The 20,000-nt window shown below is 42.4% G+C and overlaps 1 protein-coding gene across 4 annotated transcripts in view; it reads left to right on the top strand.

The window, feature by feature from the left end:
- LOC123520324 (endothelin-converting enzyme 2-like) overlaps positions 1–20,000 on the top strand; it is a 403,077-nt gene that overhangs the window by 358,126 nt on the left and 24,951 nt on the right. For all 4 annotated transcript variants that reach the window (XM_045282533.1, XM_045282534.1, XM_045282536.1 and 1 more), the window contains exon 5: positions 10,250–10,401. In XM_045282533.1, the coding sequence (XP_045138468.1) occupies positions 10,250–10,401 (152 nt within the window). The remainder of the gene's footprint in view (positions 1–10,249; positions 10,402–20,000) is intronic.

Genomic DNA, 20,000 nt, shown 5'->3' with positions numbered 1-20,000 from the left:
GGGAACAGATAGGAGTAGGAGTAGGAGGAGGAGGAGGAGGTCGAATAAGGGGACGCCGTGAGCGAGGAATGATGCAAATGAACTCATCAACTTTACATAATCCGACTGGCCACTATCTGCGGAGTCTGCCTCACCTCACAGCGGGTCAGCCCTTGCGAGTGTTATGGGCGCCGCGGGTGTGCTGTTGCAGGAGAGGACACACGGGCGGCCGCTGCAAGAGGAAGGTTTTTAAAAGAAGTCGGGTAAAAATCGCGCTGGAAATGCATATACAACATTAGGAGGGAAAAAAGAGAAATGTCATGAGAGGGGACGAAGGGTTAGGGAGCAAAAGAAAAGAAAGAAAGAAAGAAAGGAATTAAATGAGAGAGAGAGAGAGAGAGAGAGAGAGAGAGAGAGAGAGAGAGAGAGAGAGAGAGAGAGAGAGAGAGAACATACACACACACGGATAGCTATAATGTGACTGAAAAATATTAAAATTCCTCACGAAACTAACATCTTTTATATATACATGATAAAAAGGAAATAAAAACAATGTCACAAGTCCATAATTATGATAAATATATGTTAATGATTAAGGAAAATCGTTATTACTTTTATCAATCTCTATCAATTATTTTTTTCTATTTCTCATCTCTTCACCCAAGCGCCCTACTTTCTTTCCTTTGCTTTACATAGACATCCCTCCATTTGTTTAGATAAATTTGTATCAATTAAACCTCTTCCTGTTTCCTTCTTCTCCCTTCAATTTCTCTTTTTTCTTCCCTTTTTTTATTTAATACATGTGGGTTTTTCACGGGAATTTATGGGCTAAAGGCGGTACTTTTTGGGAGTGCCTCCTGTCTCAAAGCCCACCCGCTAAGAAACCGTTGTCCAGAGTGAGGAAGCCCAACCTACACTCGGACCGTGGACAGGATTCGAATCCATGTACTTGGAGACCCCATGGACCCCAAAGCACGCATAGTTCCATTGTACACTATTTACAGCAGACAATTTTGTTATTTTTTTTTTTTATCTGTAAGTCTATCTGTTTCGTTTGTATGTGTCTATCCACCTATATATTAATCTATCGACTTACCCTTATCTATCTGTATATCTCTAGCTATTTGTCTATCAGTCTATAACTCTATGTGTACGTCTATCTGTTTTGTTGCCTAAGCAGTCATATCTCCACCTTTCCTTCCGTTCTTTCGTCTCCCACCATTTCACTTTCTTCTCAACTAACCTCTCCTTTTTAAGGAGAGTTGTTGAAACGAGAGAGCGAGAAAACACAACAGTGGGAAAACCAGCTATCGATGAGAGCAAAACAGTTGAAACAATAGAGCGAGGGACCAAAACGGTGGAAAAACCAGTTATCGATGCGAATAAAACAGTTGTTGAAACGATAGAGCGAGAGAACAAAACAGTGGAAAAAGTGAAAGAGAATAAGACCTTGGATAAAATGGTTAAGAGCAAAGGAAGATGTTTGGAAACTAAGGAACAGGAGAATAAAACCTTGCCAACAATCCCTAGTTCTAAGAACAAAACAATTCTGGAAACTAAAGAGCAAGAAAACAAAGCTGCAATTTTGAGAAATGAAACAAAAGTGGAAATTACAGAACTACAGGAGAAAAAATTTACCACCGGAGAACATAAATCCCGAGAGCGAAACAGTAACTGAAGGAAATGAAAGCGAGTGTCTGCTGAACAAAACGGTAAATCTGGAGAGTAAGATAGCGGAAATTGAAGCAACCACGGTAGCTATTGAGGACAAAACGGTAAGTATTCAGAAACAAAATGAAGATGTCGGTAACCAAACTACACTTCTGCAAAACCGAACAGAAAGTCTAGAAAAAAATCGATGGAAATGAAAAACATAATATTGGGACTGAAAAACAACACGATGTGAGTTGAAAACGAATCGGATGCGATGCTAATGGAGACTGTTACTATAGGGCGAATGATACAGCGTGTGGACGCGACATGACGCGTCTCCTTAATAAGACAGGAGACCTACAGGACCGAACTCAGAGTCTGCAGGTCCAGATTAAAGTTCTACAGAACAGGATGGCGGATTTAGAGAACATGGTGGCAATGCTTGTAAATTTGACAGTAGATATTGAAGACCAAACATTAGGTCTGCAAATAAGAAACATTGGATTTGCAGAACAGGACAGTCGACTTGGAAGACAAGATGGCGGGTCTTTATGATTGGACCCAAAAGATGCAAAAGCGAACTTCGCAGCTGCAGAACAAGACCATTGGACTGCGGAGCAAGACAGTTGGCTTGCATAACGAGGCATCAGTCCTCAAGAAGAAAGCTTTGCCTGTAAGTGATGATATGTTGTCTCCGAGGGAAAACAGTAGGCCTGTAAGACGACAATGCCGGCAAGCAAAACAATCATACTACTGTGGAAAAGCAAACTGCTCTGGTGCAACGTTTGACACAAGAAGGTTGCTACACACAGTAACCTAAAGGGCGAGGCACAGTGGTGCTGCTGTGACAGACAGATGACAGAGAGGCCGAGGAGATCTGAAACGAATGCTCCTCGTTCCTGTCATGGAGAGCAATAATCTTTACCTTTCTGAACTGAGTGACTTTTTCTTGATGACTAAACTTTCTTCAGTAGTGTAATATTTAGTCAAAGCGAGATATCTGGTCTTCTTTCTGCCTTTATTGATGATATCTATTCATCTTGTAAACCACATGAAGACTTTATTTCTGTGTCCTGAACAGCAAACAGTGGCTACGGGTGGCGAAGGAAAACTAAATCAGGCAGGAAAAAGTAGACCTGAAGAGAAAGTACAACAACAGAAACAACAACAACAGGCAAGGGAGTAGAAATGGCGGGCAGTCGGGTGAGCGGGCAAGGAGTTGAGAATCCCTTTCCATTTCCATTACTTAACCTCCATGCCTCACTAACCCCCCTCCACAACACGTCCCCTTCCTCTCCCTCCTTCTCTTCTTCCCATCTCGCTCACTTCTTAATCAAGGGTAAGAGGAAGGGACCATGATGAATGGACTTGTTTCGGTCAGGTATAGGAGGCGACGGTTCGAAGGCAAGGAGGTAGTGAATCATCCTCATCCTCTTTGTCTGCAAGCGCCCTACAGAACTATTTGTATTGCCATCAGCTCGAGGCTCCCAGCAGGTCCCCGGGCGCTCGTTCCTTGCCTCCCTCGATCGCTCTTGTGACCTGATTTGCGTTTTCTTCCCTCGTCTCTCTCTTGTTGTTTTCGTTTCCTCACTTGCTGGGGTGACGGAAATGAAGAGATGATGTGTTCGTGTTTTTTTTCTTTTGTTGTTGTTTTTTTCTATTATATGGGGTGAGGTGATGTACGGAATTATAAGGAAGAAGGTTAAGAGGCTGCGGGATTGGAGTAGGAGGAGAAAGAAGAATAAGAATAAGAATAATGATAATAATAATAATAATAAGAGGAGAAGGAGGAGGAGGAGGAGGAGGAGGACAAGACTAGAGGTTCCATATTCTTCCTAGTGTGTTCGTGATTCTCCCTCCTGCAGGTCATGTGGTGCGTAAAAAAGTCACACACACACACACACACACACACACACACACACACACACACACACACACACACACACACACACACACACACACACACACACACAAGGGCACGCGCACACAACAAAAATAGCAGCGTGTGAATAGGACATTTATCTCCCAAGTTCTTTTATATTCCCTGAGCGACACCACCGGAAGACACCCAGGTTCAGCTTTTTTAACCTTTTTTCACCCCTTTTTTTTCTTTTGTAAGCTATTCATTTTTTTCATCGGGGGGGAGGGAGAGGGGAAGAAGAGGGCATGAGGAGTGAACACGAGCGATGGGCGTTGATGGAAGTTTTTTTTATATTTTCTATTTTCCCTGACATACACACAGTACTTTTTTTTCCAGCTTCCTCCTCCCTCTCCCTCTCTGTCTCCCTCTCTCTTTCCCATCCATGACCTGTCGGCATTCGAGGGAGTGTCTGGGATTTATTTATTCAACCGTTCATCCCGTCCGTCAGTCCGTCAGTCAGCCAGTCAGGAAGTCCATCAGGTAGTCATTCAGTCAGACACCTCGTAGTTATTAAGAGAGAGAGAGAGAGAGAATGGATTTTTTTCTTTGGTTTCGTTAGGTTAGGTTTGGTTTGGTTTGGTAAGGTTTGGTAAGGTTAGGTTAGGTTAGGTTAGGTTAGGTAAGGTGAGGTAAGGTGAGGTAAGGTAAGGTAGTGTTTAGTTTGAATTTGAAAGATGAGGTTAAGGTAGGATTCGATAGCAGCAGAAATAGTTGTAGTAGTAGTAGTAGTAGTTGCAATAGTAGTAGTAGTAGTAGTAGTAGTAATAGTAGTAGTAGTTGTAATACGAACATGGTGGCGAAAATGATGTAGCTTCTTCAATTTCTTTTTCTTAGTTTAGTTGAAGAGCAAATATATCTCAATTTCTTATTTATGATAGATTTTTCTTATTAATATTGTTCTTTTGCTCTTTTCTTACTGTTCTTGTTCTATTTGTTCCTCCTCCTTTCCTCTCGTCTCCTCTCCTCATAAGTAGTTTTCCCCTCATATACCTTCCTCATAAACCACCCTCTCCGTCTTTTCTCCCTCCTCCCTCTCCCATCCCTTGATCCCTCCATTGAAACATAACTAGAGACAGGAGGATCAGAGGGAGAAGGAGAGAGTGGGAGAGAGAGGCGGAGAGGGAGAGGGAAAGGGAGAGGGAGAGGCGAGCTGTCTGTTTCTTGTGATGTTGTTCTGATCGATTGCATCTGTTGGGAATCGCTAGAGTGTGTAAGGTGAGGAGGGGGAAGGGGAGGAGGAGGAGGTAGGAGGAGTTGGAGGTGGAAGTGGAGGTGATGGAGGGAGGAAGGAGAGAAGGAAGAGGAAAGGAAAGGAGGAAAGGAAAGATGTGGATTGTGTGTGTGTGTGTGTGTGTGTGTGTGTGTGTGTGTGTGTGTGTGTGTGTGAAGGAGAAGGACACGTGGGAGGTGGAAACGTGTGTAACAAAGGAGAGGAATGAATGACGAAGGGAGGGAAAGGGGAGGAAATGATGGTAGGTGATGAGAGGAGGAGGAGGAGGAGGAGAAGGAGATGAGTTAGTGTGTATGAGGGAGATTAATGGGGAGTCAAACGAAGGGTTGTGTGTTTATTCATCTCCTCCTCCTCCTCCTCCTCCTCCTCCTCCTCCTCCTCTTCCTCTTCCTCTTCCTCTTCAGGTAAATATAACTGAAAACCGGTACACTAAACTTCCCTTTCCTTCTCGCACTTTATTTGGAACCAGAAAAAAAGAGGATGAGGAGGAGGAGGAGGAAGAGGCAGGTAGGTAGGTAGGTAGGTAGGGAGAGAATACCAGATGGGCATAAAATAGGGGAAAAACGATAGGTATGCCTGGAGAGAGAGAGAGAGAGAGAGAGAGAGAGAGAGAGAGAGAGAGAGAGCAGTGTAATAGCCTGTTAAAGAGACAGATGTAGGGCAGAATGGAGGAGGGAGTCGTGATGAAGAGAGGCAATAAAGAGAGGGAAAGAGGAGAAGGGAGAGGAGGAGGAGAGTTGGAGGAGGAGGAGGGGGAGGAGGGGTATAGCTGAATGGGAGGGCGAATTAGTTAAAAAGAAAACAATAACTAGATTGAATGGTGGGAGAAAAAATAAAGGATTGAAAAAGTTAATGAGTTCCACCGTTTTCTTTTTTTTTTTTTTTTTTGTATTATTTGTGTTGTGTTGGTGGTGTTTATTTATATTACTATTTATTCGGGTTAGTTTTTTTCAGTGATTTTTTTTTATTACTCATTTCACTTTGTTAACGTAATCTCTCTCTCTCTCTCTCTCTCTCTCTCTCTCTCTCTCTCTCTCTCTCTCTCTCTCTCTCTCTCTCTCTCTCTCTCTCATTAGAAAAAGCACCTGCAATCTATTACTTGTCCGGGCTGACTTCCAGATACGAGAGAGAGAGAGAGAGAGAGAGAGAGAGAGAGAGAGAGAGAGAGAGAGAGAGAGAGACGGATAGAAGACAAACAAACCGACGGATAGACAGAGCGACACACAGACATACACACAGACAGACAGACGGATGAATAATAGATACAGCATCGCATCTAGACTTGTGGGGGTCCTAAATGGGATTTGCTTTGGGGAACCCTCACTGCGCCGCGTTCCCATTTCATGACTAATGTTCAATAGGGCGCCGCCTCCACCGCCACCACCACCACCACCACCACCACCACCACCACCACCTCCACTGCTGGTCCCCCTCCCCCAACCACCGCCGCCACTCTCCATTGCGGCACGTTGCGTATAGTTGCCATCACCATCACCATTAGTGTAGCACAGTACGAGTTAAGGTTTAATGTATACGATGGTGTTATGTAGTAAGCTGAAGTGTATTGCTATTTTGTATGCTGCTTTTCGTGACGACCTCAATTTTTTTTTTCTTTATCATTGGTACGATTTTAGAATAGTATAGTGCAGTTCATCATTTACACGTTTACTTTGCTTGTTAGTGTAATGAAAGGTAATGAGGAATAGCGTTGTTTTGTTTGCGCCGTTTCGTGACAACTTTTAGGCCTTTTGTAGTTGAATGTATACGTGTAACAGTACGAGCTTAGATTTAATTTGGCATGGTGGTGTGATGCGCTAAGTGAGGCTGCTTATTACTGGTCCAGGTACCGTTTGTAATTTTCTTGTTTTTTTTTTTTTCTCTCTCTTCTTTTGAATGTTTGAATTATTATTTTTTTTTTTTATAGATTCATTCTTTTTTTCTGCTCTGATAAAAATATTTGGTGATGAATTTAAATGGTTCAGCGCAGCGTGTTTAGTGTGTTATTTTATATTCTTGGATTGTCTTGTGTGGTTTAACGATAATTGATTAAGTTACCCAGAAAGAAGGAGACAAATGCTCTTTTCGCGTGCTCCACTCTGTGTGTGCGTGTGTGTGTGTGTGTGTGTGTGTGTGTGTGTGTGTGTGTGTGTGTGTGTGTGTGTGTGTGTGTGTGTGTGTCACAGGTCACGACTAGTGAAATGTCAACAGACGCACATTGATTCATTTGACTAACTACCATTCTGCTCTCTCTCTCTCTCTCTCTCTCTCTCTCTCTCTCTCTCTCTCTCTCTCTCTCTCTCTCTCTCTCTCTCTCTCTCTCTCTCTCTCTCTCTCTCTCAAACTACACATACCTCAGCTCACCCAGACCAGTATCTCCTTTCACCTCCGTCTCTCATCTCATTCTTCCTCACCTCTCCCTTTCTCAGTCCCCATCACTCTCCCGCCCTCGCTTTAAATTCACCACCCCTGATCCAGACTAGGTAGTGTTTGTAAATACGTGTTATCAAGTAAGACCTGTGAATTGTAATTGGTGAGCACATTCCTTCGCGCGCTGTTACAATTCAGGTGCGCGGCTCTGAAGTTGTGCTCCTTTTGTGTGTGTGTGTGTGTGTGTGTGTGTGTGTGTGTGTGTGTGTGTGTGTGTGTGTGTGTGTGTGTGTGTGTGTGTGTTGTATCTCTTAAGTGCAATAAGCATTAATTTGCAGCACTAAAAGCACTGAACAAAATCTATATCTACAGGAAAGTGGGAAGAAATAATAGTTGATGCAGTTTTTGTGTGGTGTTTGAAAGGTGTCTAGTTTGTGTCGAATGAGAAATGTGGCAAATCACAGCTTTTCAGAGTGGATTGAAAGAAAAATTGATAAATGTTGGGTGCAAGAAAACCCGGACTGGAGGAGGATTAGAATTATATTGAAAGGGTTACTTAAGAGGATTGGAGTTGCTTTCATGTTGTGTATGGCTTATGTTGTGGTGTTAAAGTGTTTTATTTATTTATTTATTTTTTGGGCGGGGTAGAAGAGGGAGGGGGATAGAAAAGCGCCTGTTGTTTTAATTTCTTCATTATCACGATAGAGTTAATTTTGTTAAATTTATTTATATTGATTTTAAATAAGATGATGTAGGTATGTTGTGATGACACTAATGACAATCTTCAATTACTCATCCACGACTCAATTTTGACTAATAGCCATGATTTTATTAACCGTGGAAATTGTCACAGATACATAAATAGACAGATGGATAGATAAACATATTTCAATGGCCACAGCAACACGCACATTTAATCTAATGGGGCAATATTTATCGTATTTATTTTTAGCCCAGTCCAAATCGTCATCACAGTGTTAAAGAATTACAAAAAATAAATAAATTTCAGTGTTATTTGTAGCTGCTATTGGAGCCATCAGACTCCATCCATTACACAGCGTAGAGCCAAAAGCGAGGAGCGCCAATAGAAATGCACCAATTCTGAACTACAACAGCAATTTAGTTTGTAGGATACAGTTCCAGTATTGAATTTATTGTAAAGAAAGTTCAGCTTATTAGTATTTAGTTTATGGTAGTTCGAAGGTTAAGTTACCACTACTACCACCACCACCACCACTCCACCACTACCACAACTACCACCACCAACCACCACCACGACCACCACCACCACCGCCACCACCATCAGGGTCTGTGGGTTATCACTGGGTATTTGATTTAGTTTGCATTGGTGTTGACTTCCATGCACGTAAAATCAATTCACTGCCTGGGTTTGTTTACATTACTGTGCTTGCCTCTATTATTCCACCGCGGCTTCCTAACACACACACACACACACACACACACACACACACACACACACACACACACACACACACACACACACACACACACACACACACACACACACGAGTGGGGAGATGAAGGTAAGGGAAATGGGGGTCATATCCTCCCCATACATCAATATTGCTGTTCCCTCCTTCCTCTCTCATTCTTCCTCCTCTTTCAAAACCCCTCCCAGCCTCCCTGCCGTAACGAGAACTCCTCCTCCTCCTCCTCCTCCTCCTCCTCCTCCTCCTCTTTTTCTTTATCTTGTTATTTACTGGTTGTTATTATTGTTCTTCATTTCTTTCCCCTTTTCTTTTTCCTTCTCTTTCTCTTTCCTCCTCCTCCTCCTCCTTCTCCTCCTCCTCCTCCTCCTCCTCCTCCTCCTCCTCCTCCTCCTCCTCCTCCTCCTCCTCCTCCTCCTCCTCTCTAAATACATGTTCACTCCACAGGTCAGTAAGTAAAAGGGTGGCAGGAGTTCGTTGTCGTTAGTTTATGGTTAATATTTTCTGGAGCGGGAATTGAGTCTATAAGCGTATTTTTGTGGCTGGTCGATGGTGTAAGTTTTCTGACCTTCCATAAATCCAGGTGTTTACAGGTGCCCTCCTCAAGTAGGTGCTGAGTCTCGGGGTGTAGGAGGAGAAGAGAAGAGAGTTGTAGAGAGAGAGAGAGAGAGAGAGTGAGAGAGAGAGAGAGAGAGAGAGAGAGAGAGAGAGAGAGAGAGAGAGAGAGAGAGAGAGAGAGGAAGGGAGAGAGAATGTTATAGATTACGTAAATGAACAAGTGTAAATGAGTAAAAAAAATATGGAATAATTTATCATGGAAATTGAGAGAGAGAGAGAGAGAGAGAGAGAGAGAGAGAGAGAGAGAGAGAGAGAAGTATTGATTTTTTCTTTTCCTTTAATTATTTTCAGTTATTTGGCATATGAGTAAAAGCAAGCATTTCTCCATTTCTTTCCCTTCCTAACCTCACGAAAAACATAGAATAGGAATGGTGTGTGTGTGCTGTATGAAATTATGAACTCTATGTAATGGTCTACTTACAATAACATTACAGGAGTCTTCATTGTCGCGTTCAATCCCATTCCTTCATCATCCATTTGTCATTGAATCCCTATCTCTCTCTCTCTCTCTCTCTCTCTCTCTCTCTCTCTCTCTCTCTCTCTCTCTCTCTCTCTCTCTCTCTCTCTGCAGGATTGTTTTCAAAGGCCACAGAGATTTTCATGATACTTTGAATAGTAATCATGCAGAATCCTGGTTTAACTATCACTAGAATTCAGTAAAAAAAATAATATAAGCCCAAATAATTCTCGAAAATAAATAAAATAATGATGAAATGTGAAAATCCTAATTGAAATATCACTAAGAATAAAGAAAACAATCGTTAAAACCCTTATATCTTCAACCACTGCCTGATAAAAGTGATAAAAAAAAAGTAGTGGAAACAAGACGAAACAATTAAACAATTAAACAATTAAATTAAGGATGCACTTTCAATTCTATAAAGGAAAAGTGGAAAGAGAAAACGAGATACCGTACAGTAAAGGAGAATAAGATGAGAATAAGAAAACCGAGAGTAGAATTAAGACGAAAGGGTGACAGTTCTTTATCTGTATGACTTAACTTACCTTCTTTTTTCTCTCTCTCTCCTGCAGACGGATGGACGTTGATGCAGGAGACGTGGGACCGCAGGCGCTGGCAGTTTGACGTGTTACTGACCCGCTTGCACGCTGACTATGGCGTCTCCCCGTTCTTCAAGGTGACGGTAGTGCCAGACCCGCGCAGGGAGGGACACAACATCATCAAGGTAAGGAGGCGTGTGGGTAGAAGTGGAGGAGTGGTAGTGTTGTATTGTACTGTTTGAATGGAGTGAGATGTGTTATTATGTAACTCTCTCTCTCTCTCTCTCTCTCTCTCTCTCTCTCTCTCTCTCTCTCTCTCACGATAATCCCGGAGCTCAAGGCCTCGACCAGGAACAAACAACGAGGGAGACAGGAAGGCCATAACCGAGGGCCACCACCACCACCACCACCACCACCATCCTCTGCTACTTACCACTACCCAAAACTGGCCCTCCTTCTCTCCCTCCTCCTCCTCCTCCTCCTCCTCCTCCTCTTTTTTTCCAGCTTCCTTCGCAGGATATTGTGGTTTTGGCGCCCGGTATCTCCCTCTCCCCATCCTCTCTCTCTCTCTCTCTCTCTCTCTCTCTCTCTCTCTCTCTCTCTCTCTCTCTCTCTCTCTCTCTCTCTCTCTCTCTCTCTCTCTCTCTCTCTCTCTCTCTGTCCTATCTTTCCTCCTTCTCTTTTCCTTCCCTTCTCAATACATTTACTCTCCCACCCTCCCTCCCTCCCTCCCTCCCTCTCTTCCAAGACACTGCAACAATCTTTATTTTTTTCTTATTGGGGTCAGGATATTAGAGGTCAGCCGGAAGTTTGGCTCTCCCCTCCCTCTCCCCTTCCTCTCCTTTCTCTCTTCTCTCCTCTCCCCTCTCTTTCATCGTCTCGTTCTTCCTCCTTTCTCTCCCGTAATTTTCTTTCTCTCAACTCAGACTCACGAGTTAGCGAGTCAGTGTTATTACTATTTATTTTCTTGGTGGGTCGTAAGATCATCATAGTGGGGTGATGCATTTATTCTCGTGTGATTTTAGGCGTTTTATGATTGGGCGGTTTGAGAAATGAGTTAGATAAAAGTTGATGGGGGACACTAATTTGCAGGAGTGGGAGGACAAGTAAATGCATAAGAGGTAAATGAAGAGGAGGATAAATGGGTGTATGATAGTAATCCACGTCTTGTTTTTGTTTTATATTTAGTTACCACATTTTTTTTTTTTCTAGCGTTTTTTGGTGTATTGATCCTTCGACTGTCATCTTTTCCTAATTGATCAGTCATTCTTACTGAGACATCTTCACTTGCTCTACAGCCACATTTAAGCTTTCAACGGGGGAGGAATTGCTAAATGTATTCTTTATTTGCATGGTTAACTCGATTGTAGGTGCTTATAAAGACTTCGCCCATTGGTTCTGATACTTATGATTGTTTTTTTTGTTGTTGCAGTGAATGGAATAAGGAGGTTGTAAGGTATTAGAATAGGAAAAGGAAAGAACAACGCTCAAAGTGCAGTAGGTAAAAAAAATAATGTGAAAAGGAAGAAGATAAAAAAAAAAACTAAAAGCTGGTCAGTTTAGTTCCAAAGATGTCATGATAAACTCACTCACTCACTCACTCACTCACTCACTCACTCACTCACTCACTCACTCACTCACTCACTCACTCACTCACTCACTCACTCACTCACTCACTCACTTACTCACTCACTTACTTACTTACTTACTTACTTACTCGCTCACTCACTCACTCACTCACTTACTCACTCACTCACTCACTCACTCACAAGCATCCCTCTTACCTTATTTTCTGTCTCCATTCAAACATGGTAATAAAGTCAAAATAAAAAATCGCATTCTTTAAACCAAAAAAAAAAAAAAAAAAAATGAAAATATGACTTGTACTGTGCGAAAAAGTATGACATTGAAAGACACAGTCACATAATATATTCCAAGTTAATAATCTCACTCCGACATTCTTTTCTCTTCCTCCTCTTCCTGCTCTTCCTGCTCTTTCTTCCTCCTCCGCCGCCTCCACCACGTTAGTCTGAGAGAAAAAGAATCGCACAGTCTGGTTGAGTCTTCCTTCCGAGTCTTATTCCGACGTATTTTTCATATTTTCTGCTCGTTTCCGCAGCTTCTCCTCAGCGGCGGGTCAGTGTTGCTCCTGATTCCCCTTAAAGCCTCGCACCGCCCCGCCACACTCCGCCACTCCTTCCATATCGCCTCTCTTACTCTGCCTCACGTCTTATTCTTCCTGTTGTTATTATTATTACTAGTTGTTTGAGGTTAGGTTGGTTATTGGTTATTGGTTAATGTTATTTATTTTTTTTTATTTTTTTTATTTATTAAGTGTCATTGTTATTCCTCATGTAAAGTGTTAAACTTGATCATATTATATTCTTTATCTTCTTCAGTCTCTGTTTTTTTTTTTTTTTTATTGTTTTTACTATTTTTTTATTATTATTCGTCTGATGGCAGTGGACTTATTATTCATCTTTTATGTCTTTATTTTTAGCATTCTTTTTGTTGTTTTCTTGTAATTGCAAAGCGGATACATCTTGTCTTGAAGCTTAATATGAATTTTCTGTTTCTACTTATTATTTCGGTTGGTTCGCCATGCGCCGAACACATGTAAGATGAGCAGTTATATAGTTACTCGGTGGGATGATAAAAGGAAGGCAGGGTTGATTAAAAAATGTAGATTATAAAGTGGAAAATTTGCTGGAATGGTTTGAATGAGACAGACAATAGACATAAATGAGAAGAAATTATTTCCTTCGTCTTGCTGTAGAATTTTATACCATGAATGATGATGATGATGATAATAATGATGAATTTCTTGTTTTTAAGGAAATTTTCTTGTCACTCATTATTTGCCATTTCTTATTTCCAGCCTTACTTCAAACGGGTCGTTATGGAGTCATTTCACATAAATATTTGCCGTAAAAAGAGACATTTTTGACGACGAGTTTGGCTGTCATGTGTTTGCGAGGGAATGGTTCACCGTTGCCTCATGACCGCCCTATTATCCCGCAACACTGCACGCTGAAGGAGGAAAAAGATGCGGAATTGCGGCGAGGACATCCCCGAGTAAGGATTCCCCCCTCTTGGACGCCTCCACTTCTTCTTCCCACGCGAGTCAGTAGGAAGGGAAGGAGGAGGTGGAGAGGGAGGAATGGCTGCTGGAGGTGCCTTGCGATGTAGGGAGTCTGGGAGGGGGAGGAAGGAAGAGGTCGGGGGTCACTGGGCCACATCGGTGTAATTTCAGGATCGAGATGAGGGTGAGTCTAGTTCAACTTTACTCCGAGCATCGATTAAAGCGATTATATGGGATTGTGGAGTTCTGCCGACCTCATCACTGTGCCGAGGAGGAAGAGGCAGACAGGCAGGACGGGGAGCGATAGAGAGAGGGAAGGAAAGAAAGGAAGGAAGGAAGAAAGAAGGAAAGCAAGGGTCACGGAGCGGGCTCAGCTAGATGCAGCTTTAGCTACTTTTCATTCTATTCAATGTTCCTCTTATGCCTTATGCCCCCCCCTGTGTTCTGTTGCCTTACACCCCCCTTCTTCTAACTCTCTTTCCCTTCCCTTTCTTTCTTCTAATTATTTTATCAATTCCTTTCCCTTTCTTCATTTACCCCAATCTCATTTACTCTATATCCTCCATTCTTCGTCTCATCTTTTCCCTACACCTCCCTTCTTACTATATATTTCTTCCATTCCTTTCCTTTTTCCTATTTGTCCTGCTCCACTTGTCCCTTCCCTTCCTTCCATACCTCAACCACATCTAGTATTCTATCCTAATCTCCCTTTGCCTCTCCACTTCTCCCTTTATCTTCCTTTTCCTCAATTCTTATCTCTTCTTTCCTCTCCTCTTTCATCCCATTTCCTTTACTTTCCACCTACCCATCTTGCCCACACACATCTCTCACATTCTTTACTTTTTTTCTTTTCTCTACTCCTCTCTCCTTACTCCCTTTCCTTCATTCTTTTCCCTTTTTCTCTCCTCCTTTCCTTATTTTTCCCTCTCCACAGCCCCGGACATTTAACCTCTCCATCCCAGCTTAAGATGATAATAGATTACTGGGGAAATTTTTGCTGACGGTGGGAAGGAGCAAGAAAAATTCCCTTCTGGATTGCATTTTTGTCCCTGAGCAAGAAATTTGTCCCATTGCTGCAGGACGATTGTGTTACCCAGACTTACGCCGCCCTATGATGACCCTGTTCCTCTTCCTGTACCTCCTCTCCCTCTTGTCCTGCTGTCCCCTCTTGTTGTCTCGCTTCATCGTGCTCTCCTCGTCCTCCTCTTCCTCTTGTCCTGGTATTCGTTCTTGTCCTGGTTTTACTCCACTGTGCCCTCCTCCTTCTGCTCCTCCTCCTCCTCTCGTCAACAATAGTGACACGAGCGCCAGTCATACTTAGTTCTTTTCAGCCCTGTGGTGAATGTAATGCCTCGTTTTCTTTTCCTCGCCACAAAAGAAGGAAGGACTGAACAATGTGCTTAATTACGTCCATGAATGAGAGAAAAAATAAATCCTGCATAATAATTAAAGAGTGATGTTGCCAGGGAGAGAGGAAGGGAGAGCGGGAGAGAAGAACACGAGGAGACAGGGAGGAAAGTGGTTGTTTGTTACAAGGAAATGCACATACTCACGTACTAGTGAGGTTAACAAGTGACTGAAGGAGAGTCCAGGTGGTGAGGAAACAGTAAAACATTGCGTAGAGCGGCTCCAGTGTGTTTAAGTGAGTCCACAATACAGAGCATGACTGACTGACCCAGGGAACGACTGTGTGTGTGACTGATTAGAGGACAGCAAGGCGGAAAGGACTCGGAAGGACGTTAGATAGGATCCCGCCATAACAAAAAAAGGGGACGAGAAGGAACTTTAGTGAATAGATAATGCTTTTTAAAGATAATACATGTCGTGATCATTGCAATAGTGATAATAGGTGGTTATGATAAGTAAACGAAACAAATAATTTATGCATATAGTACATACTGATTCACACACACACACACACACACACACACACACACACACACACACACACACACACACACACACACACACACACATCATACAGAGAGAACAACTAAAACTTTTTTTTTCGCTTAAAAGTCGAAAATCACATTAGAAAAATATGATACAATTTTCTCTAACGTTTCAGGCAGAGAGAGAGAGAGAGAGAGAGAGAGAAAAACTTTCTTTACAACAACAACAACAACAACAACGAGATAACAAGGATGCTGGCTGGAAACAGAGGCATTATGAGTACTGCATTTGAAACTTTTAACTCTTAGTAAATGAAATGAGAAAAAAATATCAAAAAAGTCATTGGGGAAGCTGGGAGTGCAGAGTCAAGAGGAGGAGGAGGAGGAGGAGGAAGAGTCCCCAGACACTGGCCGATAAAAGTGTAATGCATTGAGGGAATAGTTAGGGAAGTGTTTTAAACGGCTTCATAGTTCTACGAGTTTTTGTGTGCTTGAAAAGAGCGTTCCTTGTAACCCAGAATGGCAAAGGTATTCATGAGCGCTCTCTCTCTCTCTCTCTCTCTCTCTCTCTCTCTCTCTCTCTCTCTCTCTCGCTAGAAAAAAAAGAGAAGCAGATCCAATGGGAGACAACTTTTAAGGGAGAGGGGTCGGCGCTCCCTCCCCTCTGCTGCATAAAAATGAGAAAGTTTATTCCGGATGACTTTGTGTATTATGCTTCGAAGCGATCATCGTAAAGTGAGAGAGAGAGAGAGAGAGAGAGAGAGAGAGAGAGAGAGAGAGATTTGACAGACAGAACCAGAAGCAAAACACAAAACATAATAAAGGGACATGAAGAATACAGACAAACATAGGCAGAGAAAAACAAAGACGAAAACATAAAGATAAACAAGAGATAAGGCAAAAGATAAGAAAAAAATATTTAGAATAGATGCATAAACAGACAGACAGACAGACAGAGACAAGCAGACAGACATACAGACAGATAGACAAACAAACAAATGTAGAAAGAAAAAAAAACTACAATACTCACAATTGTAGATTTGTACATTTTCACTTTCCACCCTCAACAAAGCGGCTGTAAATTCTCTCTCTCTCTCTCTCTCTCTCTCTCTCTCTCTCTCTCTCTCTCTCTCTCTCTCTCTCTCTCTCGATTTTACGCCCTTCCTCTCCATCTCTCATTCTTTCCTCTTTCCTCCTCGTATATTCTGCCCCTTCCCCTTTGGCGCTTGGAGGAGGAGGAGGAGGAGGAGGAGGACTGGAAAGGGATGGAGAGTAGAGGGCGGGGCGAGGCGGGGCGAGACGAGGGGAAGGGAGGGGAGGCAAGGAAGGGGAGGAATGAGGGGCAGTAGTGATGGATGAACACGGCGGAGGGGCGGCACGAGGGGACACTACACTGGAGCGGGAGTAGTGGAGTAGGAAGGAGTTATATCACTGAGTTTGGAAGGCACGGAAGGTCTGGAAGATGAGGTGGTGCTGCCCTGGAAAGTGAAGCATCCAGACCAGAAAATATTAACATGAATTTGTGCAGATTATTACACTGAGAGGGAGAGAGAGAGAGAGAGAGGGAGTGTGTCTGTGTTGTGTGTGTGTGTGTGTGTGTGTGTGTGTGTGTATCTGTGGTATGGGACGGAGAATTTAATTAAGACGTGTGTTAGCTGTGATGTGCGGCACGGAGGGAAAGTGTGTGGTGGTGGAGGGAGAGGTGGAGAGTCTGTGGTGGATGTGGTGTCATGTGGCAGGTGTGGAGGACGTGTGGAGGGAGTCTGGGTCACCACGAATAATAGATTGGAGGGAACCACACTCAATCTTCTCTCTCTTTGCTTTGCTTTGGTGGAGAAGTGGAGGATAGTAGTGGAGGAGGAAGAGGAAGAGGAAGAGAGATATGAAGAAAACCGATAAGAAAGTGGAGGAGAAAAGAAAGAAAAGACTAAACGAAGGAGAAAAAAAGTAGGAGGAGAAGGAGGAATAGAAAGTGAAGAAAGATAAGAGTAAAAGGAAGAAAGATAAGAAGAAGAGAAAAGATAAGAAAAGGGAGACGGAAAGGAAGTCACGAAAATAAAATGAAAAAAAGGTAGACGAAAAAGCAAAACCAGAAGAAACGAGATAAAAACAAGGAAATGAAACACAAATAAATAAAGCAAGGCTAGAAAACAAAAACAAAAATAGAACATGAAGGAAATAAAATAAAGGAAAAACATATACCAAATAAATAAAGAAAACAGGAGGAATAGAAGGAAAAGAAAATAATAATAATAAGAAGAAGAAGAATAAAGAGAGGGAGGAGAAATAAGAAAAGCGGAAAGAGAAAAAAGCGAAAGGAAAGGGACAGGTGTGAAATATGAGGAAAATCAGCAGAGTGAATGAGGAACAGGTTTAGGAATCAGTGGAAGATGTAGGAGATGAGAGAGAGAGAGAGAGAGAGAGAGAGAGAGAGAGAGAGAGAGAGAGAGAGAGAGAGAGACACACACACACACACACACACACACACACACACAAACACCTGCTGGAAGAACACGAAGGAGGAGAAGAACGCATCCTGAGGCCACGGAATGGGGCGTTTGTTCTCATAGAGGAGAGCCCCGTGTGAGAGAAAATGTTGAGTGGGAGTTTACCCCGTAGAGCTATCTTTACTACCCAACTTTGCTCGTGAGGAAATACGTGCAGCATATCCCAACCCTACTGCCATCTCTCAGAGTTATTTTTTCTCTCCTTCTTCCTCTCCTCCTCCTTTTGCTTCGTCGTATTCTTCTTCGTCTTTCCTTTTTTTTTCTTTTAATCTTCCTTACCTTCCCTACCATTTGTATATCTGTCCTGGTTGTGTGTGTGTGTGTGTGTGTGTGTGTGTGTGTGTGTGTGTGTGTGTGTGTGTGTGCTGTATATTATTCGCATTTTGTCTTCTTTTTCTTCGCTTTATCTATTGTTGTTGACGTCGTAATTGGTTTCTCTATCGACTGAAGTCTATTTTTTAACATATGTATCCAATTTTTCAACTGTGACTATCATTTTCTTATTTTCTCTCATTCTTATCTATTCCTACAATCACTTTTAGGCGTGTGTATTTTTGTTCGTCCATTTTTCTTGCTCTGCATCGACATTCACTGGCACATGTAACTTTTTATATGTCTCGGCGTGCATTTTTTACGAGTTTGCCGTCCCTTGCGTCACTCGGTACACAGCAGACTACTGAATATTAATGGAAAATTTGTTGTGGAGGTGAGGAAGGAGGTACAAGGGTCGATGATGAGCTGGGAGAGAGGATTGGTGGTGGTGGTGGTGGTGGTAGTGCTAGTTGTATGTGAACCTGAGTCACACCACGGATGACCCAGAAATTATTTTTTGTAAATCTTTATTTTTTTTATTTCTGGTATTTAAATAGATAAGTTGAAAGATAATTGACCAAATATACTGTATATAAATAATACTTGATATGAAAATAGATAGTTTTTTTTTCTTTATGATGCGGCTAATCACACCTACTTATTATTATCCGTAACATCAAAGAATATTGTGAAGAATACATTTTTCCATGAGCACAGAAAGTAGTGAATAAGAAACTCGACATCTTCAATGATAATCAAAGAAAAAATGTTCAATTAATCACTTTACTTTTATATTCCTTCTTTGTTTACATTAAAAGCTCTGCAAGGAAATTTCTACATGAAACATAAAAGCAAAATCAATATGAAGTTAATTTTTGTATCATCTACAAGTTGCAGAACTATTTAGATAATTGAAATGCAAAAATATGCAAAAGAAAAAAAAATAGTGTCTGAAAATGTTTAAGGTTTATGAGAAAGATTAATTATCGGGTGAAAGAGCAGGCCATGATTGAGATCCGTGGCTGTGTGTCCATTCCAGTACTTTACCACGGATCACTATACCAGGGTGGCTCGATGGTTACACACGCACCGACATCCTCAAGGAGCCTGTCAGGGAATCAGTAACAATTTTATGCCTGTTTTCCTTCTTAGGGTAGCTTGTAATGGTGTTTTCTTACGTACACTGAAGAAAATAAAAAAGGAACTCAGAGGAAAAGATAACCCACCACAAAAATACGAGAATAAATACGCGAACACAATCAACATATCTTGTTTACGAGTAAGAAAGGGAAAAAGAATAGAAGAAAATGATAAATATGTGTGAAAATAAAGGGGAAAGAAGCAACGTGTAGCATGCTCGAAAGAGAAAACAAAATAATAAAAATGTGATAGAGATGGAAGAGGTAACGGAGTGGCAGGAGTTAAGGGGACTAGGGCGGGAAGCAGAGATAGATACCTCCGCGGCTCGACAGGACGCAGACAGGACCATTAGCCTCCACTTATTAGTTTATCCCGCTAACTCCAGCGTCAGACGGAACTGTGGCGGCGTGCTGGAATCCGTGACTTACCCACTCTTCTCTCTCTCTCTCTCTCTCTCTCTCTCTCTCTCTCTCTCTCTCTCTCTCTCTCTCTCTCTCTCTCTTTAACATGAGTACGCGTTAAAGCACCACCGTAGCCTTCCTGTGTTTAATCATATACCACGAAGCAGACGAGACAGCCACATCCCATCTTTAAGCCCCCTGCCATCCCATTCCCCTGTCAATCCCCTCCCCTGCCATCCCATCCTCCCCGCCCGATGCCTGACCAAGAAGAATGGTGGGTTCGCCTTTAAGAGGAAAAAAATATGTGACTAAACACGACCTAAAGGTGATCCATCTCTCAGGTGAAGGAAGAGGAAGAGGAGTGGCGTTAAGGGAAATGAGTGCTCTGGATGGTGAGTCTGACCTTGTACTACCTTGCTCTCTGTTCCCGCCTTGTCACACCTCGCATCG

Source organism: Portunus trituberculatus, chromosome 46 (assembly GCF_017591435.1).
Source record: "Portunus trituberculatus isolate SZX2019 chromosome 46, ASM1759143v1, whole genome shotgun sequence".
NCBI lineage: Eukaryota > Metazoa > Arthropoda > Malacostraca > Decapoda > Portunidae > Portunus > Portunus trituberculatus.
The sequence above is the reverse complement of the archived record's forward strand: the minus strand, read 5'-3'. Positions and strand labels throughout refer to the sequence as shown.